Source organism: Melitaea cinxia, chromosome 17, assembly GCF_905220565.1.
Source record: "Melitaea cinxia chromosome 17, ilMelCinx1.1, whole genome shotgun sequence".
NCBI classification, from domain to species: Eukaryota; Metazoa; Arthropoda; class Insecta; order Lepidoptera; family Nymphalidae; genus Melitaea; species Melitaea cinxia.
The window spans coordinates 12,263,728-12,289,755 of NC_059410.1; the positions used below are offsets into that span (position 1 = coordinate 12,263,728).

The 26,028-nt window shown below is 36.7% G+C and overlaps 2 protein-coding genes across 3 annotated transcripts; one reads left to right on the top strand and one right to left on the bottom strand.

The window, feature by feature from the left end:
• Positions 1 to 1,101: 1,101 nt before the first annotated feature.
• LOC123661898 (protein wech) lies at positions 1,102 to 3,446 on the bottom strand. Its single transcript, XM_045596834.1, has one exon. It carries the CDS (start codon positions 3,444 to 3,446, stop codon positions 1,104 to 1,106), a length of 2,343 nt encoding a protein of 780 aa, XP_045452790.1. The 3' UTR covers positions 1,102 to 1,103.
• Positions 3,447 to 13,427: 9,981 nt separating this feature from the next.
• Positions 13,428 to 21,995, top strand: LOC123661666 (DNA replication licensing factor MCM4). Of its 2 annotated transcripts, XM_045596616.1 has the most exons (17): positions 13,428 to 13,560; positions 13,803 to 13,898; positions 14,082 to 14,245; positions 14,598 to 14,762; positions 15,591 to 15,689; positions 15,804 to 15,936; positions 16,498 to 16,740; positions 17,128 to 17,356; positions 17,489 to 17,683; positions 17,771 to 17,947; positions 18,257 to 18,344; positions 18,580 to 18,740; positions 18,878 to 19,001; positions 19,379 to 19,485; positions 19,926 to 20,060; positions 20,458 to 20,668; positions 21,673 to 21,995. In XM_045596616.1, exons 1-17 carry the CDS (start codon positions 13,428 to 13,430, stop codon positions 21,766 to 21,768), a joined length of 2,556 nt encoding a protein of 851 aa, XP_045452572.1. In that variant the 3' UTR covers positions 21,769 to 21,995. The 2 variants fall into 2 exon arrangements, 1 of the variants encoding a protein (XP_045452572.1); XR_006744374.1 differs by lacking the exons at positions 13,428 to 13,560; positions 13,803 to 13,898; positions 14,082 to 14,245; ... (11 more) ...; positions 19,926 to 20,060; positions 20,458 to 20,668 and adding an exon at positions 21,041 to 21,112 and having other exon boundaries at positions 21,673 to 21,755.
• Positions 21,996 to 26,028: the final 4,033 nt, after the last annotated feature.

A 26,028-nucleotide genomic window follows, 5' to 3' on the forward strand; every position in this document is an offset into this window, starting at 1 on the left:
GCTTTAAGTTTAAGTTTAGTTTTTTTCAAGAATATAAATTGCATTATTGCATCCAACACTGAGATTAACGACGTCAAAATATTACAATTTCGCGGATTGTTACCGATTTTTGTGAAATGGCTCTTAATACTAATTTTTGGTATAAATTGGAGTTGTGTAGTGTGTAGGTGTAAGAGTTTATATTTTCAAAAGGTTTTATTTTACATGCAATGTCTGTATATATATATATGTATGTGTGTGTGTGTGTGTGTGTGTGTGTGTGTATGTGTGTGTGTGCGTGTGCGTGTCAATAAAGTGTAAATATATGTAATTGTATATATATGTGTATATGTTTGTATGGGTCAAATATTTGAAATCAAATTTAATTCTTTTCCCTGTCTGACACTGAAAATGCAGGTCACATCGCAATATTTTTTTGATGACGAATTGTGGATAAGGCATATAAAAATAATGGAACTTTCCGTTCTCCTGATAAACATAGAAGTGGTCGACCAAAAGGAAATGCATGACTTTACTATCTATCCATTTTTTTATTCGCAAAGCATTGCAAGTATCAGAGACTCTTATGTCATATTATACAGTCTTGCTATGTGCAGAATTACAGGGCCCTCATTAAATTTCAGGACTTTATTGACATTGTACAGATGCAAATAGAGATATCAGACTGATAAAACAGAAATCATGGTGGAAAAGAAAAATATTTCACGAAATTATATCCAATTATATCTTATTATATCTGGATACCGTTATGAGTTAAATAGCTTTATCGGGAACCGATGAAACAGACTCTTAGCCAAATTAAGTAACAGATTAAAACTACTTTTTGTTTTTCAAATAATGCGAATAAAGTTTGGTCTTTAAAGACTAGTCTCTAGGAAACTGAAATATATATACTTATATATATATGGTAACGAAAGCTTTGTTAGGAAAAATTATCAGCATGTAACATATTATTACGAAAAAAAAAATTCCTATAAGCTTAGCTCATTTCGGATTACAAAATTGGCACATTATGAAAAAATCACAAATTAACTATAAACAAAAAATACAATTAATAGATCTGGCCTATGGCTCGACAATTTTTCTCACTTTTTTTCTATTATTTAATATACTTTGATGTATTGTTTGCCATGTGATGCAATATCGCGGGCCGTATCAGGCAAAGTCTCGAACAATACAACAAGATACCCCTCCGGGGTGAGTGCTACATCACTGGGACGATCTTTATCGTCCAAACCTGGACTTTTCAAGTCCACAGCCCATAAAATACGTAATTCGGAATTGAAAACGATAACTCTGTGATTCTTAGAATCGGCCACAATTAGACGACCTTCATCGTCTGTTACGATTCCAGACGGGCGATTAAGTTCACTGATACAAGAACCTTCTCTACCTATGCAATACATAATTTTTGACAGCGTCGGATCTACCATTAATAAACGATGATTTTCAAAATCAGACACAATAATATTCCCAGATACCGTAAAGCAGACACCCCTCGGAGTAGTTGGGCCTTTTAACATTTTAGCCGAGTTAGCTGTTTCGAAAACAAATTTTGTTATATAAGTACCGTTATTGGTGAATAACTGTATACGATGATTGCGAGTGTCTGTTACTACAATATTACCCAATGTATTAACAGCGACATCCCATGGGTATTGAAATTGACCACAATCTTTACCAAAGGAACCGAACTTATGAATAAAATTCCCAGTTGATGTGAATATCTGGACTCTATGATTGTCTTTATCGATAACAATTATACGCCCAAGGAAATCCGTGGTGATACCGGCGGGAAGGTCGAATTCTCCCGGTCCTGTCCCTTTCGATCCGAACATTGTTTTGAATTCTCCGCGATTACTGAATATTTGTATGCGATTATTTCTTCTGTCAGCTACTATAATGTTTCCTTCTCTATCTACACACAGACCCCACGGTCTGGATACTTGACCTTTATCTTGTCCTTCTCTAGCAAAAGATAACACTGGAACACCAGATATTGGACTTCGAGTAGGTTTTATGGAAATTGCATTCCCGTATCCAAGTATAGCTTTTCCGATGCCACGAGGAGTATTTGGATCTAGCGAAATTATACTATTATAAAAACTGTTCTCATAATAGTTTGGAGATCTAGTATGATTACTAGAATAATCAGGTAATGAGCGCAGGCTTGTAGTAGGTGGCATCTGATAAGACGAACCAGAGTACGTTTGAGCCGCCTGTAATGAATATAGTTGCGATTGTCGCGGTTGCAATGATGAGGATGAACTTGAAGACGCTACTGAAGTTGAAGGCACAGATTGAACATTACATAGGCTTTTAATTACCTCTACAAACTCATAATTAGGTGGTGTGAACTTAATACGTTCTTCTATAATATACATATTTTTGAACAAATGTGCAAAATAATCCACTTGTGCTTTTCCTTTTTCTTTTGCCATAAATAATTCGATACCTTCTGAATCCATACTACGCACTAGTGTTTCATTAGTGTGCGCTAAGCCAGCAAGAATACCGCGAAGAGTGTTCATGTGTTCTGATAATTCATTGATTTTAACTTGACGTATTTTCTCCACCTTATCTAACAAACATTTCTCACGCTCTTCAACTGCCAGAGCAAAAGTACGCATAGCTTTACGAATTTTCAAATTAGCTTCGGTTGCTTCTTTATCGAAAGCTTTCGACATTGCTACGGCACGATCTATGGCATTTTTGACAGCTTTAGTGCCAGTTTTTGTAGTTTCTATAGCTTTATACACTCCAACTTTACACGTATCCAGTGCACCTTTTAAAGGAGTAAAGCTGTGATCTTTATGTAACCATAAAGTACACTCTTGGCATATGAAAATAATGCAACCCTCGCAGTAGTATCTAACAGGATCTGAATGAAGTTCACAATACACGACTTCTTTATCAACAGTGACGGAGTTTGGTCGAACTCCGATTGGAGATATTTGATGAATAGGAAGTAAAGTGTGCTCTTTCAATTGGCACTCAGAAGTAACATTGTGGCAGCATTCATGACAAGAGATGTCATTACATTCGAGGCATCGAATCGACGGAGTGCGTTCCTCACAGCGGCAACATGTTATAGAGACCGATGACGAGGTTCCAGGTGATCCGCTAGAAACATCCTCTTTAGAATGGCTTTGGTTATTATTATTCGATATAGTATTATACTCACGAGCATTGAATGTCGTAGTGTTTTGTCCCGAGCTACCGGATTGTAAAGCCCAAATGTCGTATGGCATGGTAGATGAGGTGGAAGTTGATGGATTCGATTGCAGGCGTGATGGGTTGCTTAAGGTTTCCAAGATATTACAGAGAAGATTCGACATCGGCATGGAGTCTTCTTGCACGGCGGACCTGCCATCGCCGGCCGTTGAAGTTGAGGTGGACGGCAAGCTCGCACCAGGAGTTTGCGTCATGTTAACGAACGAAGTCATTTGAAAACTCGCGTCGTCATTAGATCTAGAAAAAAATAAGAAAAATTATTTTTAAGACATTGATTTTTAACCGTTTTTCTTAAATAATACTCACAATGTTAAATTTTTTTGGATTTTTTTTTTTTACTTAAACATACGGTACCAAACAATATAGCCACCGCCTCTCTTCCCGTGGGTGTCGTAAGAGGCGACTAAGGGATAACACAGTTCTGCTACCACCTTGGAACTTAAAAAGCCAACCGGTGGCGGGATAAACATCCAACTGCTGGCTTTAAAATTCACAGGCCGATGACGGGCAGAAGCGTCTTCGGTGCAACCAGCGACAAAGCCAGCCCTGCGGTCACCAACCCGCCTGCCCAGCGTGGTGACTATGGGCAACACACATGAATTCACGCCATTTTTGGCGCGAACTTGTGGAGGCCTATGTCCAGCAGTGGACTGTATGGGCTGTAATGATGACTTAAACATAAGCTGGTTAAATTACTAATCAGTACATACAAATTCTTCAGCCTATGTATTTCAAAGCCAGCAGTTGGATAGTAAATAAAAAAAGTAATCAAAAGCTATATTATTTTTTTTCTAGTAAAAATATTATAGATTTATTATAAAAATCTCTTAAAATATTTTAATGCATCATTCGCATGCTAAAAAATTATATACGTTCAATTAACTGCCTGCAAACTAATTATGTAGCGGATTTGTTTAAATTTTTTGTATTCGCAATAATAATGCGTCTACATACCTACTTGTTTTAAACTAGCCGTGTCGTGTGGTTTCACCCGCGTTAATTTGAGGAAAATGGCTCTCCAATGCACGGTGGGAAACCCACAAGGACCGACACCCAGAGATGCAACAATTATTTGTACAAATACGAACATTCAGCCCGAGCGGAATTCGAACCCGCGACCGCCGGTGTTTAATCGCCTACAAGCACCACTACACCAGAACAAGATACGTTACGAAAAAGAATACGCACAATGTATTTAACACTAGGAGTACTAACAGTTGTTTTATATCTATTCAACGAAATCGGTCGAAAAAAAACCGATTTGCTATTTCGTTAACAACATACAAAAATTAAAATAATCTTTTGACATACCTAAGATAAATAATTTTTTTCTAATACTGCAGGCACATAACATAATGTACGTAAACTGCACTTTACTACTAAAAAAAAATGCAAAAAAAAAACTTAATAAAATTTTACTATTAACTTTTGACAGAACGAAGTCTGTCCGGGCAGCTCTACAATAATTACCCTTATAAACAGTTAAAAACACAAAAAAACACAAAAAATAATGACCAGCCGAAATATGTTCATGCGATTTACATACGAAAAACTAAAATTTTAAGGACCTTTATGAGAGCAATAGAAGTCAAAAACTAAATAAATAAATAAAACATATTGTTTATATGATAAGTAATTGAGACGAATTGGAGAAAACTGACAAAGAATAAAAAAGTATGGATAAAAAAAAATTGCAAAATTAAAATTTAGGAAGAAAGAGCATTATAATTCCTGAGTCTTTTTATTTTTAGTTTCCATTGTGCCGAATTGAAGTAGTTACTAGGAAGTTTCATAATTTTTCACACTGTGAACGTATAATTTTTATTTTAAAAATTGAAATGAAATAATAAATATAAATTTCAAATAGTAGGTAATATTAATATCATTGTGTCAATAAATGAAAAAAGAAAAATTTAGTAAAATATTTCTCATACGATCATTTAGACCGGACAGTAGTTCTGGTGTTATTATAAATTAAAAAATTAAAATTCACTTACAACTTAATGGTTTCAGCAGGATTTTATCATCACTTTATTAAAATAACCATTTAAGATGTTTGTTATGGTACTTGTAATATAAGAAATTCACTAATCGGTATAACACTGATGCTGTGATGAGATGTAATGTTGTACTAGTTACATGGTGATGCTTCGACTGATGCAGTTTGCGAAAAAAAAATTATCCCAAAAACTTTTGTCCGTCTCCCTACCACTAACCCTCGCATTAGTAGGTAAGGAACACAGAGCGAGACAGAACGATAAACCTATTATACGAGCGAGAAAGTTCTACGATACGGCACATTCCAAAATTTTCCATAATTTAGATAAAAGAGGTTCGCTATTATTAGGGTCGGTGCACGCATTGTTCTTTCATGCGCATATTGACGTTTTGTTTTTTAGTTTTTCTAATGCCAAAATAAAATATGTTTAATGGATTGAACTGAACCATATATACTTCGTAATTACTTACGCGATCCCCTGATATGTTTAATATCTATATATATTTGATATATTAAGCAACGGAAGTATTTTGTAAATAGCAAAAATGATACTAGCAATATCTTTTCTATACAAATAAAGACAACCCTATGTTAAAATGGTATTGAGTGGCATTATTGTGTGTGCATATTTGTGTGAAAGAGACGGAAGAATTGCTTTATTGAGATGCTGTATTTCGGGCGTAGATACGTAGTGGGAGCACATGGCGCTCATGACCTTGGGTGGCGAGTGCGTTTGAGGCAGGTCCGAGACCCTCCGCCATCTTAGCGCGCCCCCGCCTTGTGCCGAATGCGTAGGGTGACGAAAATCGATGCTTTCCCTTGCTGCCCTTCGAGCCCGAAGGGTGAAAACCACGAATTCAAATCCCTTTTACATCATACATTACATAAATGGATATTATTTTCTGGATAGATATAAAGTTTATAACGGTTTTCTAATACTTTTTCGATCGAGACACACGAGGTTCGGTACAAAAGTACATGAAAGTAACACAATAGTTGACGTACCTGCTGTTAAGCACAAAAAAAAATTGTAAGTAAAGTCCTTCAGGTAGCAAGCATGTACTGAGCCGCCAAAAAAAATTGAATACAATTTTTTTGCTAGGAGAAAAAACGCACCGAAAGCACTAATATATCCACTGTGGTCAAACTATCTATGTCATTTAGTAAAAGAAAAAAGTAATAGCAAAACGAACATGTATTAAGTTGATCTTGTGTTAAGATTATATACCTACCTAGTTTTATTTTTACGACATACATTTTTAGGTATAAAGAATAATTATTTTATATAATTTAGTAAAGTACCTATATTGTATAATTAATTATAACTTGTATTACGGATCGTGCTCACATCTAGTTGTCCAGTTAATTTTCTCTTTGATAGTCGTACATTCAATACGAGAACCTGGGAGTACACAGAGACACAGAGACACAGACAGGAGAGAGTACAGTACACAATCGCACGTACTTATTCTACGGTATAACACAGTATATACCGATTAAAACTGTTTTATAAATAATCGGTTCCTTATTATAAGTTCAGTTAATGACATTCTTAGAAATCATTTGTTAATTAGATATTCTATCGCCGAGTTGCACGAAACAAAATTAAAATTTAAGTAGAGATTAAACTAATTTAATCACAAATATTTCATACAATTTTTGCGATTAAATTAGTTTAATCACTACTTATATTGTAATTTCTTTTGGTGCAACTGGGCGTATTAATTTTAGTGTTAACATAAACGAGCTCCTTTATTCGTATATCTTTGTTACAAAGTTTGAATGTGCGCCATTTAAGAGACCGTCCTGCGTGAGCTTGAATGAAATGTATGTCGATTTGTCGATAGGGTTCACTTTAGTCTAATTTTACGTCGGTTTGTTTATGACGCTTCTAGAAAGCACCGATTGTAAAGTGAATAAAGAGGATTTTGTTACTATTTGAATTGCATTGTTTCTCAACACGTTGCATGTTGCTGTACATCGCCCGTCATCGTAGTAGAATATGGTGGACGTGTGCAATGTCCCAATATTATCTTACTGCAATCAGGCAATTGGACAATGAGTCGATTCCTTTGTTCAATACCAATTCTACAAAACACATCCAAAAAGAAGATAGCTTTGTTTAAATAAGTCATATTAACATTTAATGATTCATTCCATGGTTTTTAAAAATTGATTTTAGAAACGTTACTATTGTATTTTTGTACATTTAACGTGATATATATAAAAATAGCTACATTACGCGGTGGTTTACTACCTACAATGTGAGCTGTAACCTGACACCGGGCACAATACCGGTGGAACCGGCTGGAAAATAAAATTACTTTCGAGCCTCTTTGATAAATAATTAAAAGAATATGGAAATGACATTACCTAATTATAATATAAATATATATTTTTATCGTTCTCGTCGTATTACTTTACGCTACTATTATTTCAGTGCTAATTTGATTTGCTAATTTGTTTACTATAATATTAATATTAAATAATTGTAAAAACAACATAACGGCAATTTAAATATAAAAATAATTAAAATAAGGTAAATAGATACCAACAGAGCATCCAAATATTTAAAATAATTTTAAAAATAACCACTAAACTAGAATTTTTGAAAAAATGAGACAGAGAAAATAAAGGATCAAAATTTTAGGAATTATTGATTGGATTTATTTTCTTTTTAATTTTAGCAATTTGATTAAATCCAAGTATAATTCAACCAATCTAATAACTTGTTACTCTATATTATATACGATGTAACTCATCATATAAACGTACTACCTATATATTTTTGAAATATATGTACGAATTTCTGAAACCTTTAAAACTAAATATATGTTTTAGAATATAGTTTCTGTTATTTCTCGATTGGTAGAGGAAGTGATGCTCATACCCTAGCTTTGCAGATCGCATGCGCGAAACGCGGACTGTTGAGCTTCTTGAATGCTATCATAATAAATATAACATTTACTCGACGCATAGGCGTCTTCCTACTACGAATATTCAATACGAATATCACGTACAAATTTCGGATTAATTACAAAGTAAATTAAGTAAATCGGAGTAAAAACAGAAATCTAATAACTAAAACTGATAGACAAATAAGTCATTTTGAGCTTACTCCTTGATAAAAAGCTAAAATAGAAATTATTAAGATAAGGAATACATTTAACGCCGCTGCATACATAACGAGCACGGGACGGCGTTAGATCGTGGACGTTACGAGGACGGAACGTGGTTAGTATACACTGACGGAGATTTTTATTGCATACGAACTCAGAACTGTGACAGTAACCCAGTAAAAATAGGTAAACGCACGTACTTCCCTACGGGACTTGCTAATAAACATCGACGTACGTCACCCCCGTGCGTTTCACGTTCCCGTCCCGTCCATGCTTCCGTGACGTACGCTCTTTCGTTTAAGGTCGTTGCATACGTAACGTGTACGGTACGGAGTTTGAATGAGGAGGGGACGGGGAAGGAACGTGGTTAGCCAACTATTTTCCCTCCCCGTGCGTTTCACGTTCCCGTCTCGTCCGTGCTACCGTGAAATATGATCTTTCGCTTAAATTTTCTATGAAAGGATATTCTAAAACTTCACGTCCCGGTCCGCCCGGACTCGTTTCGTATGCAATGGCTTTATTTTGTATTTTGGAACAGTTAGGCATGCAATTATCAAAAAAGTTTTTTTTTTGTTACTCAATGTATTTACCAGTGAAATACGTACTTACTAATATAAACGGCCTAGAAGGCTTGAGCCTATGAATTACGTAACACATTAATTAAAAAATTATCGCCCAAAAGCTGATGGAGCAATATTTACGTACTTAAATCACTACCAAACGCGAAAGTTTGAGCCTGGAAATGTATAAATAGATTTTTGTCACTAAGTGTACAAATCGTTGAAAGAAATGACACAACACGTAGGCTACAACTTACTCAATTCTGTACAAAAAAAATTAGGACATATTTCTTTCGATAATTCGTAAATTTATATATAATTAGCGACCCGCCCAGGCTTCGCACGGGAGTGATGTTGATCATTACATCATCATCATCATCATCATTACAGCAGCCTTTTGCAGTCCACTACTGGACATAGGCCTCCACAAATTCACGACAAAAATGGCGTGAACTCATGTGTTTTGCCCATAGTCACCACGCTGGGCACCGAAGACGCTGCTGCCCGTCTTCGGCCTGTGTATTTCAAAGCTTGCAGTTGGATGGTTATCGCGCCATCGGTCGGCTTTTTAAGTTTTAAGGTGGTAATGGAACTGTGTTACCTTTAGTCGCCTCTTACGACACCCCCGAGAAGAGAGGGGACTGACTATATTCTTTGATGTCGTAACCATACACGTATACGCGGTACCTATACCAAAATAGCATTTTTTACAATTTTTGTCTGTTTGTCTGTCTTGTTTGTTCCGGCTAATCTCTGAAACGGGTGGACCGATTTCGACGACACTTTTACTGGCAGGTAGGTGATGTAGTAAGGAGTAACTTAGGCATTTTTTATTTTAGAAATTTATTTATTTTATAACCTCTATAAACTGAACAATAACTTTTTTTGTTAAATTCTACGCGGACGCGGATTATACAATAAACCTTCCCCTAGAATCACTCTATTTACTAAGGAAAACGGCATCAAAATCCGTTGGGTAGTTTTAAAGATATAAGCATACAGACAGCAGGAAGCTACTTTGTTTTATATTATGTAGTGATATACATATATCCCGCATTATGTTTACTACTCGTACATCCTTTAGTTTGTAAATACATTGTTATTGGGGTTACATACATGCTATAAAATTTACATATAGTTACTAACTTTTAGACATGAAATTTTTCTAATGAAATAATGACAAATTGTCTGCTCAAACATACTTCACTAGCTGATACCGCCGATTTCGACTTATTGTTTAACCACATTTATTATTATTTTATATTTCGAGAAGATTCATTTAAAAAGTATTCTATAAATTTATTTGTAAAAATAATGCCTTTAATTTTTTTTATTTGGTAGAATTTAAATATTTTTATATTAAATAAAGATGTTGCAATATTTTTATATTTTTTAAAGATAATTGGCAAATATCTAATAAACGTTAAAAAAGAAATGTATCTCATAATTTTTCCATGATGCGTGCATTATGGCAGCCCTCTTGTTTCATTTATAGAGATTAGTGATGTTCCGGATATCCGTATCCGTATCTGCAGATATCCGCGGAAAAATGAGGTCCGTATCCGTTTTCCGTATCTGTTATCCGTATCCGCCACTTTTCTCGCGGATCTTATTTTCAAACTTCTTACTAATTTTCAAATTTATTTACAGGATAAAATGCTGCATAATAACTTAGATTATGTGATTAAGTAGTATAATAAAAAAATATTTGGCACAATTTATTGCAGACATATCATATATATATAAAAATTTCACGATGTATGTTCCAGATAAGCTCCAAAATTACTGAACCAATTTTTATCAAATTTTGTAAGCATCTGTAATTAGGTCCAACATGGGAGATAGGGTAGCTTTTATCTCAATTGGGCCTGGTAGGTGGCGCTGCTATCGGTATGTAAGCTATTAAATTTGGTAGCTGTTTTCCAGGCAGGGCAACGTCTGCGGATCCACTAGTATTCTTGTAAGTTATCAAACTAACAGTAACTCAAATATACGAAATCAACTATCATATGATATCACTATTGCACATAGGAAGCTATGACATTTCTTTTATAAATATAAGAAAATAAAAAACAAATAACTTTTTTATTGAAACAACTCTTTCGGATTTTATTGCGGTTTATTAAGTTTTTTAGACGCCCGACGCTTCCTGGACCTGGTTTCTAAACAAAAGTAATACGCGCGCAATACTACCTAGGGTTGCCTGATGGTCGGGATTTGGCGGGATTCTCCAGAATTCTTGTATACCTTCCCGACTACCGATAAAGAAAAAAAAACTCCCGAAAAACCACTTCAGTTTAGAAAACAATAGTTTTAAGTTCCGAATTTTCGTCAAACGAAACGTTGCCACTCCGCGCTCCGGCAGTATTGAGATGTTGTTATGCAACTGAGGTAGAACACAGCAGGAAATATCCTACTCAAAATTTGGAGCTTGGCCTTAGTCCGTCTATTGCAGACGATTTAGACAGTGTCAGACAGACACTGTGTCGCCTAGGACACTCTTCAGGAAAACGCACAGTTGCCTAAGCTCTGCGCCACCCTCTCGACCTCACTGGCTAGGACCACAGGAACGATGAGTCGATACATGTGGAGCCAGTTTCGCTGTAGGAGTCTTTCGCATTTTAGAGCTATGCCGCGAATGCTTGACAGAGACCCCATCCCAGGTTTCGACGAAAGATGGGGCAGAAGCAAATAAATGTAAACACTCAATAACTTGGCACATAGTAGAAAATTAAAAATGCTTTTTTACTTACCTTCACTATCAAAATTATTTCGATAATACCTTGCAAGTTTTAGTTAATCTACAATTTAAATTATACATCTTAAAATTCTGTTACTAGCTTCACATCAGGGTGGTGCAAAGTCCCCATCTTGCCCCATTATGGTATACCCATAGTGGTAAAGATCAATTTTAATATAGTTCTATATCAATAAACTTATTAGGTATTTGGAAATATTCGAAAGAAAATAATATAATTTTTCTGTAATATTTTTATGCTCTTGTTAATTGGATCTACATTATTTACTTATTTTAATTTTATATACCTTTTGCTCTGTACATTTAATATTTATTTAATAGAACCAAAGTTCTTTTAAAAATGCTATGTACTTCTTTAAGCAACAAATTCACCATTATCATTTTGTTTTGATAACAGTAAAAAAGTCTTTGAAATTTGACTTCTCCTACAAAGAGAAAGAGGACCTGATACCTTCTCTCTTTTAAGTCTTTGGAGTACATACCACAACCTTCTCTAAATAAATATGCAGTATATTGTATATGTTATATGATTTTTGAATACATTATTTCAATTTCTTATCTTTCCATTATTAGAAAGGTTATTATCATAATGACTTATTTGTGAAATATGATAAATAATAATTATTTCGATAATTTGCAAATAGTTTATAACATTTTTGGTCTTAATATCGTAATAAACTTAAATGTTTTCTAAAAATGTATATACCTTCTTTGTTTTTTTGTAAACTTACTGCATTACTAATAGATACACACATAACATACAAACAAGTTAAATTGTGAAATGACAAAGTATATTTGTGCGATCGCGAAGAAAAATAAGCGAGAAATACAAATTGCAGCTTCCTTTAATTTACTATAAATTTTCATGTCTCATTCAATACCTACCTGCAATAAGTCAATCAGTGTCACAAACATGTTAAAACAGCGATGATAACATATTCCGGTGTCTTCTTGTTGTCTCCGAGATCCGAGACCTCTACATAATGGATGTTCATACGACGATGAATCACTAATTTCGACAAATAATTATACAATTCTTTAATACTTACCAATAATCCATATAATCCAAACTGCAGATTCGCAAGTAAGCAAACATTATATACACCACAATTTATAATCTACTCAAAAGTCTATTTAAAATAAAAAGATACGATCAGTCAATAATTATTTACGAAAATATGTCCAACGATGCAGGTAGATTTCACAGTTAACTAAGCTAAATACGCTCTATTTGAGAGTCCTTCTTTAACTTCATTAACGTTATTGCACTAGTTAAAAATACTGATAATCATCGCGATAAATTGATTTATATTTCGCAACTATCGTACATTTATTTATTATTATCATAAAACACCACGAAAACAACAGCGGTGAATGAACGATCAATTGATTTAAAAATAAACTTATTGTCTATAGTATTTTAATAATTACACAGATAAAATAATATTGGCTTAAAATATTTTTTAAAAAGTAAAATCAGTTTATTTCATTTAAAACATTCAATTCTAATGTTATTATACTATTCCAAGTATATAATTAAGCTTTGCTTACATTACACAGGTAGGACTGTAGCCTGTAGGTAGGAGTTTTATCCTTCACTACAGATGAACTTACGTCAATGTCGTTAAATTATGAATGATGTCGATTTGCTGTCAAATTTTCGCGCCAATTTGTTTACAGAAGGCATACTATTTGTGCTAGTTCACAACAATTTTCAAGTGTTTTTGTTTTAATGTGTTTATAAAAGTAATAAAAAGATGTCGACTCCTTCGAAACGTCCATCTTCACGAGCATCGTCTGAAGCCCCTACACCGTCTCGACGAACTAGATCTTCTCAACAACTTGTTGTACCCGAAACACCTCAACGGTCAACCGGTACACCTTCAAAAGGTTATTTTTTTAACATTTAATAAATATATATCAGTATATTATTAAGAGTGAACTATAGAAAAGTAATGTAACATTTTTAAAATTCTTTATTCTTCTTCAATATTGTAAAATGTTTTTTGTTAATCTCACCCAATATATAATAAAATTAGTCATCTTATTAGATTACACTTGCTTAATACCATTGAAGTGACTTATTTCTATGTTATTTACTAATATTTAACTTATATTCATTATAACATCAGATGGAACCCCTGGAACTCCACGTCAGAGCTCTCGGACTCCGAATCGTCAAGCGCCTGGTACCTCACCAGCTCGAGCATTGCCATCCAGCCCACTTGGTAAGAGTCCAGTTATTTCATGGCATAAATTTCTTACATTGCATTAATTTCTAGACAACTCACAGTTTCACCTTTATTTGATCTTACTGCTCTATTTCTATATACATAGCTTTATATAGAATTATTAAAATTGAACTGGAACATTCAGAGTTGGGTCAGTCTAATTAAATGTTTGTATTGTAGGAACTGATATAGATATGAGCTCTCCACTCAATTATGGTACTCCAAGCTCTCTCAGTACACCTCGATCATTACTGAGAGGGGCAATGACTCCAGCTCGACAGAGAGCTGATCTCAGAGGTCACCAATCGGGACCTAATGTGCCAGCTCCTACTCCTACAAGAAGGGTAAGTCAAACTATTCTTAAGAAAATACATTCTAAATATCTATTTTTATACACATCTTGTCAATCATTATATTCCTTATCTAGCCATGTCCACAACTTTAAAGAGCTTGGAGGTTGTAATTCAATTTTGACGTATCCTCTCTCAGAACCAGCTAACCTATTGTACAAGATTGTCAACATTGGTATGCGACGACAACTTCATTAATTTCTTGTATGTAAATGTGTGGAACATTTAACAAAGAAGGTATTGTTCATCATGACTATGGGTTGACTGGAAGAGATCTCTTTTAAAAATAAATCAAATATTGTTATCAACCATACAAAATATTTGGTACATTCTTTGTTTTTTGCAGGCAGAGGCCGGTGAAGCAGAGGCATCGGGAGAGCCTCAATTAGTAGTGTGGGGCACAGATGTGGCGATTGCTGAATGTAGGGAGAAGTTTGTGAAATTCATACAGAGATTTGTTGAACCTACTGCTATTACTACTGAACCCTTATATGAAATGAAATTGGAGGAAGTAAGTTGCTTTAACTGTTTTAAGATATTAAATCAAAATCTATCGCTATAGTTTACAGAGACTTAATTAGGACCCTATGTCTTTTTTTTTATATCACTAGTTCGGCAAACAAGCGTACGGCTCACCTGATGGTAAGAGATTACCGTAGCTTATAGACGCCTGCAACACCAGGAGCATCGCAAGCGCGTTGCCGACCCTATACCCAATCCCCCCCAGGAGCTCTGGTCACCTTACTCACCAACAGGAACACAATACTGCTTGAAAACAGTATTATTTAGCTGTGGTCTTCTGTAAGGTCGAGGTACTACCCCAGTCCCGCTGCTCCATATTTTGAGCAGGAAATTCCTGCTGTGCCCTACCTCAGTTGTTTGTCTGGTAGTTGTTTTAAACAATGTTCTAGTTAGCTAATTAGTTTAAGAAGCTAAATAAATAAAGTAAAAATATTTTTTGTACTTGTTATAAAAAGGGGAAATAATCTTTTTTAAATATATATATAAATATTATTGGCACATGATACTATTGATAATATTTGGGCCTCATATGTGATCTCATAGATCACTTAAGAAAATTATAACTATTATATTTATTTGGCATGCTAATATATATCTCATATTGCGTGTCTAATTTAAAAAATTATTTTCTGTTAAAAACTCTTTTTCTAAGGTGGAAGAAGACAGAACAGAACATAACTTGGTACTGTCACACAAAGGTGATCAATAAAATTAAAATGCCATTAAAACCATGTGGGACTCGTGATTTATTTTTAAACTGTTTGTTTATATAATATTCCTGTAAACAATTCCTTAATGTGATTTTATTATTCTATAGATACACACGCTAGAAGAACCATTCCTAGACGTGGATTGCGAACATGTTAAAATATTTGATTCAAAACTGCACAGACAGCTTGTCTGCTATCCTCAGGAAGTAAGTTCTTATAGTATTAATATGTACAGACATACACAAATACTTGTAATGTTTATAATTAAAAAAAATAAGAATGATTGTAGTTTAAAAAGTCATTTCGTTTTTCTTTAAAAGGTGATCCCAGCATTTGACGCTGCTGTAAATGAGCTATTTTTTGAGAAATACCCTGCAGCTGTTTTAGAACATCAAATACAAGTACGACCGTTCAATGCACCGCAAAGACACATGAGAGATCTAAACCCTGAAGGTATGAATTCATTATTTACAGTATATTGCTACACTGTTACTTTATAATTTCAATAGAGTTTGTAGCGACATCTATTTCGCGACATACGAACTAGAGAAAACAGATGTATCCTACATCGCACTATCAAAGTTATCAAAGTGATTGAGTATATATACAAGAACCGGATAACAAACGTCGGGGCAGTAGCCCACCAAACGTAACACCCATCTGGTCGGATAATCCTCCCTTTTCAATGGCAGACGAGGGACTTCACACCCTGTTCCTCGCACCCCCAAAAGTTGATAAACAAAGTAGCTTTTTTTATAAAACTAGGTTGACAAAGAGGCATATGGTTTTCCTGATAGTTTCTGATAGTAGATTGTCATAGCCTATAGACGCCTAGCTCCTATCCCAAATTCCCCCAGGAACTCTGGTCACCTTACTCGCCAAAGGAACAAAACACTGCTTGAGGGCAGCATTATTTGACTTATCTTATCTGTAAGGTCGAGATATTACACATCACATCTATAGACATCACAATACAGGTATAGGCCGCTAATTAATTTTAAAACATGGTTCCAGACATCGACCAGCTGGTAACGATATCGGGTATGGTGATCCGCACGTCGGGCATCGTGCCGGAGATGCGCGAGGCGTACTTCCGGTGCGCGGTGTGCGGCGCGGCGGCGGCGGGCGAGCTGGAGCGCGGCCGCGTGCCCGAGCCGGCGCACTGCGCGCACTGCAGCACGGCGCACAGCTTCCAGCTCATACACAACCGCTCGCACTTCAGCGACAAGCAGCTCGTCAAGCTGCAGGAGGCTCCGGGTACCGTGTCGACTACTAACGTTCTGTCTTTAATAGAGCACACTAGCTGTGTAATGAAAACAGACATTATCGAAATCGACTCTAAGAAGTTGTCGATGTTTTTTAACACGAGTCTGACGACGCGTCAGTGAAGCGTTCGCAGCACTGGCTGTTGTTGGTCGCGGGTTCGATCCCCGCTTACGACAGACATTTGTATAAGCCATATAGATATTTTTCGTGATCTGGGCGTTTGTACTTATGTATTGTGTGTTTCCGAACCCCAACACAGGAAAAAAATCTTACTGGAACCGATTGAGGTCTTTTTATTTGACTTTTTATTTTAATGGCCATTTTATTTATTTACATTGGATCAAGTACACTTTGTAAGTATCATAACCGCCCCCGCAGATGACATGCCGGCGGGGCGCACGCCGGCCACGGTGAGCGTGATGGCGCACGGCGCGCTGGTGGAGGCGGTGGGCGCGGGCGAGCGCGTGGCGGTCACGGGCGTGTTCCGCGCCGCGCCCGCCGCCGTGCACCCGCGCCGCGCCACGCTGCGCGCGCTGCACCGCACGCACCTCGACGCGCTGCACTACCGCAAGGCGCACAGCGAGCGCCTGCTGGAGACCGAGGACGGGTGAGTGTCGCGAGTGTAGTGTCCCGCCGCCGTGTACTGCTGCACGATTACACAAATTAATTTGGCACTTAGTAACTAGCGTTAATGTCACTGAAGTTAGCTTCTAAAATAACTATTACTCTTTTTTTACAGCAAAGAACATCAATTTCCTCCAGAGCGTATAGAACTATTCAAAGCACTGTCAGCTCAACCAGACTGCTATGAAAGGCTCGCCCGTGCTATTGCTCCGTCAATATATGAAAACCTTGATATCAAGAAAGGAGTATTACTGCAACTGCTTGGTGGAACCAAGAAAAATTTCAATGCTGCGGGACGGACACACTTTAGGTAAGTTATTATACTACAATTTTATGTTAACTGCTATTTGTTGTCTAATTATTATTGTCATTAAATAGTATAAATTTATTAACTTAGGTCGGAAATCAATATCCTTCTCTGTGGTGACCCTGGAACCAGTAAGTCCCAGCTTCTTCGATGGGTGCATGCACTAGTACCTCGCGCCCAGTACACGTCTGGTCGTGGGTCTTCTGCTGTAGGTCTCACTGCCTACGTCACCAAGGATCCAGATACACGCCAATTGGTTTTACAAACGCAAGTATTTTCTCGTATAAGAGTTTATAGTGTATATAAGTATTCTATTTTTCCCCATTCTAAACACTAGACAATATTTTAAATTTATCATCTTTGTAATTTTGTACATACATATCTTTTAATTTGTAATAATAATTATTTTTTTTTTGTTACTTTTTGTTATTGTTAACAAATAACCAGCTATTTGTAATAATAATAATTTTAATTTATGCCACTATTATTTTTTTAATAACTACTTTTTTGCAATAATTATTTTTGAGTATTTAACTTACTAGTGAATATACTGAATATTTAACTTTTATGTTTTAGAGGTGCATTGGTGTTGGCTGATAATGGAATATGTTGTATTGACGAGTTTGATAAAATGAACGACTCTACAAGGAGTGTACTTCATGAGGTTGGTATTTTATTCCAATATGTTAAATACATTATTTATTATCGTTTAATATGGTTTGTCGTATAAATGTTATACTTATTATATAAAAATCTTTATTGTAACACTATCAAAACTGTATTCAATATAACTTTTAATTAAAAAAAATCAGTAAATAGCATCACTTTCCGAGACTACTTTCTTTTCCCTCTCCAAAAAATGGACTTGGTATTTAAATGTATATTTTTTCCCTTTTAAGGTAATGGAACAACAAACACTATCAATAGCCAAAGCCGGTATAATCTGCCAGCTCAACGCTCGCACGTCAATCTTAGCTGCAGCCAACCCGGCTGAATCACAGTGGAACAAAAATAAAACTATTGTGGAAAATGTGCAACTACCCCACACACTCATGTCCAGGTATTGTTCTGATATTATTGGCTGTTATGATATTTTAATATTATTTAAATTGTGTTATAGTCCAAATTGTGTCATCTATTTTATGATATTACTCTTTATTGTATAAAAGTTATTTACATTTTTTTTTTCTTTTTTAGATTCGACTTAATATTCTTAGTGCTAGATCCGCAAGATGAAGTCTTCGACAGGAGGCTTGCTTCCCATCTGGTATCATTGTATTATAAGGATCCCACGGACACACAGGATGATGAGGATGTCGTCGTAAGTTTGATTTATACACTTAATTAAGATTAAAAAAAAATTAAGCCAATCTGTAATGTATTGTGTTGTACTTTAAATGAGCTAATTTCTATGAACAAGTAGACATTTTATTTATTTAAAAAATTGCATATCAAAGCAAGATTATTTGTTGCAAAGGGGCCATTTATAAATTCCGTCACACGAATTTCTCGTTTTTACACCCCCCCCCCCCCCACCTTGTCACAGGTGGTCACATTTATGAGACCGTGTGACGTGACAAATTTGGACCCCTCCCAACCCCTGTCACAAAATTCTCACTTTGTCGACACCCTCTCCCCCCCCCCCCTAAACGTGCAGTCGAGTGTAAGCATGAATTAATGAGGTTATGAATGTCGTAGAACATGAGCGTGATGCGCGACTACATCGCGTTCGCCAAGGAGCACGTGTCGCCGGCGCTCAGCGAGGCGGCGCAGCAGCGGCTCATCGACGCCTACGTCGACATGCGGTGAGGCGCGCCTTGTTTGTGTAGTGGAGCGTGATGATGCGCGACTACATCGCGTTCGCCAAGGAGCACGTGTCGCCGGCGCTCAGCGAGGCGGCGCAGCAGCGGCTCATCGACGCCTACGTCGACATGCGGTGAGGCGCGCCTTGTTTGTGTAGTGGAGCGTGATGATGCGCGACTACATCGCGTTCGCCAAGGAGCACGTGTCGCCGGCGCTCAGCGAGGCGGCGCAGCAGCGGCTCATCGACGCCTACGTCGACATGCGGTGAGGCGCGCCTTGTTTGTGTAGTGGAGCGTGATGATGCGCGACTACATCGCGTTCGCCAAGGAGCACGCGTCGCCGGCGCTCTTCTATAATTTGTAGTAAAATGTTATAACAGTACTATATGTAGTTGATTGTGGTTAAAATGTATAGTATTTTATATATTTTTAAATATTCGCAGGAGAGTCGGTAGTGGGCGGGGACAAATTTCGGCCTATCCAAGACAGTTGGAGTCTCTCATTCGGCTCGCGGAGGCTCACGCGCGGGTTCGCCTGTCCTCTGTTGTGGAAATCATAGACGTCGATGAGGCGGCTAGGTAAGTTTAAGGCGATATGGAGATACTTAAAACAATTATTAATGCATGATGATTTATGTGCAATACTATTTTACGGGTTTATGTCGACTATGAGATCAATTATAAGGGACGATCCACATTACAGTGTCGATCTCAGTTCGTTTTCGGTCGGATCTCGATCTGGTAAAATATTGTTAAATAAAAAACAATGAGTGTATTCATACTATTCTTAGCAGTCACGTTCCGATCAAATCACACTTGAGCAACGATCCGTCTATTGTACCTTGTTACAATATTTTACCGGATCGAGATCGAACCGAGAACGAACTGAGATCGACAGAATAACCCCACCCCAGAAACGCTCACGATCAGAAACATATTCTCCGTTTCAAAATGTCTTAAAAGTCACTCCCCGCAGACTCCACCGCGAAGCCCTGAAGCAGTCGGCCACGGACCCGGCGTCGGGTCGCATCGACGTGGGCATCCTGACGACCGGGCTGGGCGCGGCGGCGCGGCGGCGGCGCGCCGAGCTGCGGGCGGCCGTGCGCGCGCTGCTGGCGCCCCGCCGCGCGCCCGCCGCGCTGCCCGTGGCGCCGCTGCTGCTGGAGCTCAACGCCGGCTCGCAGATCGTGAGCGCCTTTTGTCTGACAAGTCTCTAGCGCCCTCACGCACCCGCACTCGGCCTGTGACGTGCGCGCGCTGCTGGCGCCCCGCCGCGCGCCCGCCGCGCTGCCCGTGGCGCCGCTGCTGCTGGAGCTCAACGCCGGCTCGCAGATCGTGAGCGCCTTTTGTCTGACAAGTCTCTAGCGCCCTCACGCACCCGCACTCGGCCTGTGACGTGCGCGCGCTGCTGGCGCCCCGCCGCGCGCCCGCCGCGCTGCCCGTGGCGCCGCTGCTGCTGGAGCTCAACGCCGGCTCGCAGATCGTGAGCGCCTTTTGTCTGACAAGTCTCTAGCGCCCTCACGCACCCGCACTCGGCCTGTGACGTGCGCGCGCTGCTGGCGCCCCGCCGCGCGCCCGCCGCGCTGCCCGTGGCGCCGCTGCTGCTGGAGCTCAACGCCGGCTCGCAGATCGTGAGAGCCTTTTGTCTGACAAGTCTCTAGCGCCCTCACGCACCCGCACTCGGCCTATGGCGTGGGCGCGCTTGGCCTCTTTCTCCGTGTAGGAGAAGGATTGGAGCTTAATCCTTCACACTACTACACTGCGGGTCGGCAGATATTTTCCCTATCCTATCCTTCCTATTATGAGTGACGATCGCTATCAGGTATGGATAACGACCGGGACCGACGATTTAATGTGCTCTCCGAGGCCTATTTAAATTTGATCGAGGTCTGATAACTAAGTACTGAGCGTTGTGAGTTTATTGTAACATATGACCGACAATCTACAAAAGAATGAGGAGTCATATCTTTAAATCTTTCTGTTATAGGCGAAAAGGACTCTGCTCATAAATGTGACTAGTCTAGGCAAAATACAGTATGATCTCAGTAAGCAGGTTCTTCGTAGGCTTTTCACGTCAGGTTCTTTAAGGCGATATTTGTAAAGGAAACATCATTTTAAATTCGACTTATAACTTTTAAAATTTTTAGCTCTATTGTAATAACATATAAAACAATTCTGTCTATATTTTCAGACGGTAACACGAGAACAGCTAGACGAGGCGCTACGAGATCTACAAGACGAAGGCAAAGTCGTTGTTGTTAGTCATACACACATAAGAATTTGTTAGATATCTAAAAATCGATTAAAATAGAATTATATCCTCCGCCTTATAAAATGACATTAATGTTAATCTTCAGTATAATTCACATAACTCAGAAATACTTATCTTTATACATATATTCATTATTATGTGAGATTTAAGAAATAAATTGTTTTAGTTTAAATTGAAGTCCATTTTGAAACATCATGTACATGTTATCAATTATTAATTATAATAAACTTGTATTTTTTACTTATCCTTGTTTTATTTTAAATGTTCTGTAGTTTGAGTCTGTGTTGAAATGATCAAAGGACATAGATTTAGCCATTTGTTTTCAAGTACGTTTTTAGCTTGCTTTTTACCGGCTTTAAAAAAGGAGGTTCTCAATCCGTTTTTTTTTTGTGTTACCTCATAACTTTTACTGCCTAAGTTTTCACCGATTTTGATTAATCTTTACTTTGTTATTATCTTCTCCGATCTTGATCTGACGAGTAGTTATTGAGTTAATCCTAATAGTCAGTACTTGACATCTCATTTTATTACTTGTCGATGTAAATTGAAGTCGGTTTTTTTGTCTTCTGCGAGCAAGCAATTATTAACATTAGTTCTCACTATCACAGGTTGTCTGGAAAATATTTTCTCCAGAGATAAGTCTACCGTTGCTAACTAAAGTTGTACACGAATCACAGTATTTTAAGTGCAACAAAGAATACATACATTTACCGTTAATTTTGCAAAAAAAAAAAAATTGTGTTATTGCCTGCAATAAATACAATTGCAAGAAGGTATTTGTTATTTACTTAGAAAAATTTCACTACCTGCGAAAGCCAATTGCTTTGAGTAACAATGTATGTTAACGGAATGCGACCTTTTTTTTAATTTTAAAAGAATGAATTACGGACCCTACTAATACTGAATGGAATGCAGTTGATTTTGAAATAACATAAAAGTGACATTTGTTACAAAAGTATATCTAATATTGTTAAATCTTGTAACAATAGGAGCTTGAATAGAACAAAGGTGTGATAAACAATATGCCACAAAAAAGGCACACATTTACCAATTCTTTTCTAAAATAATACGTTTCACTTTAAATATATGAATTTTCTAAGAGATAAATATATACTAGAGATGCCACGAATATTCGGCAATTATTCGGTATTCGGCTATTCGGCCTCTTTTTTTCGCTATTCGGTATTCGGCCGAATATGGTTACCCATTTGGCCGAATACCGAATAGCAATTTTTTTATTTCCTACGAACTGTTTTTCCGCGACTTCGCGTAAATTATAGCCCATGTCCTTTCTAAGGCTCTAGAGTATCTGTGTACCAAATTTTATTAAAATCGGTTCAGCAGTTTAGGCGTAAAATCGTGATAAACAGATTTACTTTCTTATTTATGATAAAATACAGTAAGGATTACCAAATAAATTGAAAAAAACTCAAAATATTACTCACAAAGATATTTATTTACCCAAAAAAGAACTAACAAATTAATATTTAAAATCTACCAGTGGTAAGAAACAAACACAACAAACAAACTGCCAGTTTATTGTCTTCATTACAAATTTCATAAAAGTTCCAAATAGGCGATTTCTTATAATTGGATTCATTTAACTTTACTCGAATCAACGGTGATATTTCTTATGGTAATCAATAACATTAAATGTTATATTTTAGTAGGTATACAGTACGTACGATGCACCAACGATCAACAAATAAAGCAGGCTGTAACACGACCGTGAAGTACGTATTCAGCGATGCAAGTTTAAACTCGTACGGTGACGAGTTGTGTCTTGTCGCCCGCGAAAAATACTAAGTGTGGCCAAATATTCGGCTGCCGAATGTTCGGCGCTTCGGCCAAGAGCCTCGCCGAACATTCGGTATTCGGTATTCGGCCAAATTACTATTCGTGGCATCTCTAATATATACCTACATATGTGTGTATTCGATTTTATATACCTACGTACCTAATACTAAAATTCAAAACTTTAGCAGAACTGTTGCGTATACTGAATCAATACTGCTTTGGTTAATATGTACGATTTTATTTTTGTGTAACCCACACATTAGGAATTGTAAACATTTTTGTATATCATATCAAAAATTGACCGCTCCAGCGGGGATCGAACCCGCGTCTCCGACTCACCGTGTCGGCGCTTTAGCCAATTAAGCTATGGAACGATGTACCCGCTAGATCGACATTTTTGATATGATGATTTTTATTTTCGGTTTAAGCGAACCGTGGCGCCGTCTATAGTGAGTTCTTTACAGAGACCCGTAACTAATCAAAGTTTCATATTACAATGAAAATCTTTGACAGGAGACGACACCATGCTATTTTTAATATGTACGATTTTATGCTGTACTGCTTTTGTTGATAGTCACTGCCTACTCATTGGTAAATGTCCTTTTAGAGATAGGCTTCATTGTTAGTTTTATAACGTTTGCTTCACCGTTATTTCGATAACGGATGTAATATTTATTTGCCTATATAAGTTATGCCTTTAGATTAAACATAATTCCTACTGTTTTTTTTTTTCAAGGAATGTTTTAGTGTTAACTGCTGTTGGTACACCAAGAACTATGTAATAAATAAAGCAATGCAAAGCACATATTTGTGATATGGTAAATATTTAAAAACAAATTTTAGAACGTGTAATCTACGCCACGTTATCCAAACAATGTCGATAGACGAATATAAAGTGTACAATTCTATGTTTCGGTGATTTGTGAATTTCTTAGTATAGGTCCTTTACCTGCGTAAGCAAAGTTTTGGTCACGAATTTTTTTAACTGGTCCAGTTTATCGAGGTATTCGAGAGGATTCTCCAAAACCTTTTTTTGCCCGATACAGGGAAAAAATATGCATCGTTCCTTATGTTTTAGAGAGCAACGCTTCACTGCTTATATATTTAGGTGCAACCAACAGAGTTTTGTGATAATATAAAATAATGGTTTGCTTAATGCAACTACGTAGATACTCTACTGAAACTAGTAGTAATTTAGTGTGATACGAAGGTAGTTAATGTCAGAATTTAAGACAAAATAATAATGACTTATATCCATTGTTTGTTGTATCAAGATATGGATATTAGCGTTCTATTTTGGCCGTTTAGATAAATTATAGTTTAGAAAGTTTAGATTAATAACTGCGGTAAAAATTTGAGCTGTGCGCACATGTTGGAAGGTTTACATTTAAAGCTTTGTTTTCGAGTTATTGTTTTATAAAGGAAGGGCGTTACCGTGGTGGAAATATTTGTTTGAAAAAAATATATCCTAAAAAGTCTTCATAACATTGCATAAAACTTTAAGACTTTGTAAAACTCTGTAAACTCTAAAAGAATAATAATAAGTCAAATATTCTCCGAAATTTAACTTCATTTATTTTATGAAGACTTACCACCACTGGGGTAGAGAGTTGAAATAAGTATAGGTAGTTCGTATTTTTTATGAGAGTATTTTGTAAATAAATTAATGACTTTAGTTTATTAATACTTCTAGTGTTAATATCTAAATTTAAAAAGTGTTAATAGTTTATTTGTTCTTTTTTATTTCTTTCCCTATCTCTTACATATAAAAATTATTAAAACTAAATGCACCAATAAAATCAAAGTAAGTTTTTTTTATTCAAACTTAACATTAGATAATGTTCAGAAACGCATTAAAAAAATTAAACAGACGTAAAGTTCTCATATTTCCTCCAAAATATAGACAGAAATGTATCATATTGATATTGGTAACTAAACAATATATTTTGGTTCACATTAAATTTAAGGAATTGCCGATCATCCTTTCTCTTTTCTTCCTACAGAAATCTGCACGATATTAAAAAAAAACTTCGTATTCCGTGGAAATCTGAACATGCTCAAAGCCATGTCGCGCCATGCTGAGAGACTTATATCTCCACATGTTTTTTTTTCAATAAATGTCGAATCATGCCATTAGTTAACGTCCCCGAATTTCGACCGTCCTCGTCCCCTGCAGCCCAAACCAAACACATTGATTTCGGCCAACATGTGGCCAATATTGTCCGACCATATCAAGTCGTGTACGACAGTAAGTCATAAATAGGTATTTAAATTAAGAAAAAAATCTCTGAATTTGACTTTAGAAGAGTAACTTTTCCATAAATTATGCTTTACATTGAAATAACCAAAATAACAAAATATTAATTATTGAAGGTCTATAAGCCAAATAATGCCGTTTTTTTTTAAGTTAAAATAATAAATTATAAGTAAATAAATTTTGTTTAAGAAGATCAAAAAATTAAAAAAAGAAACAAAAAA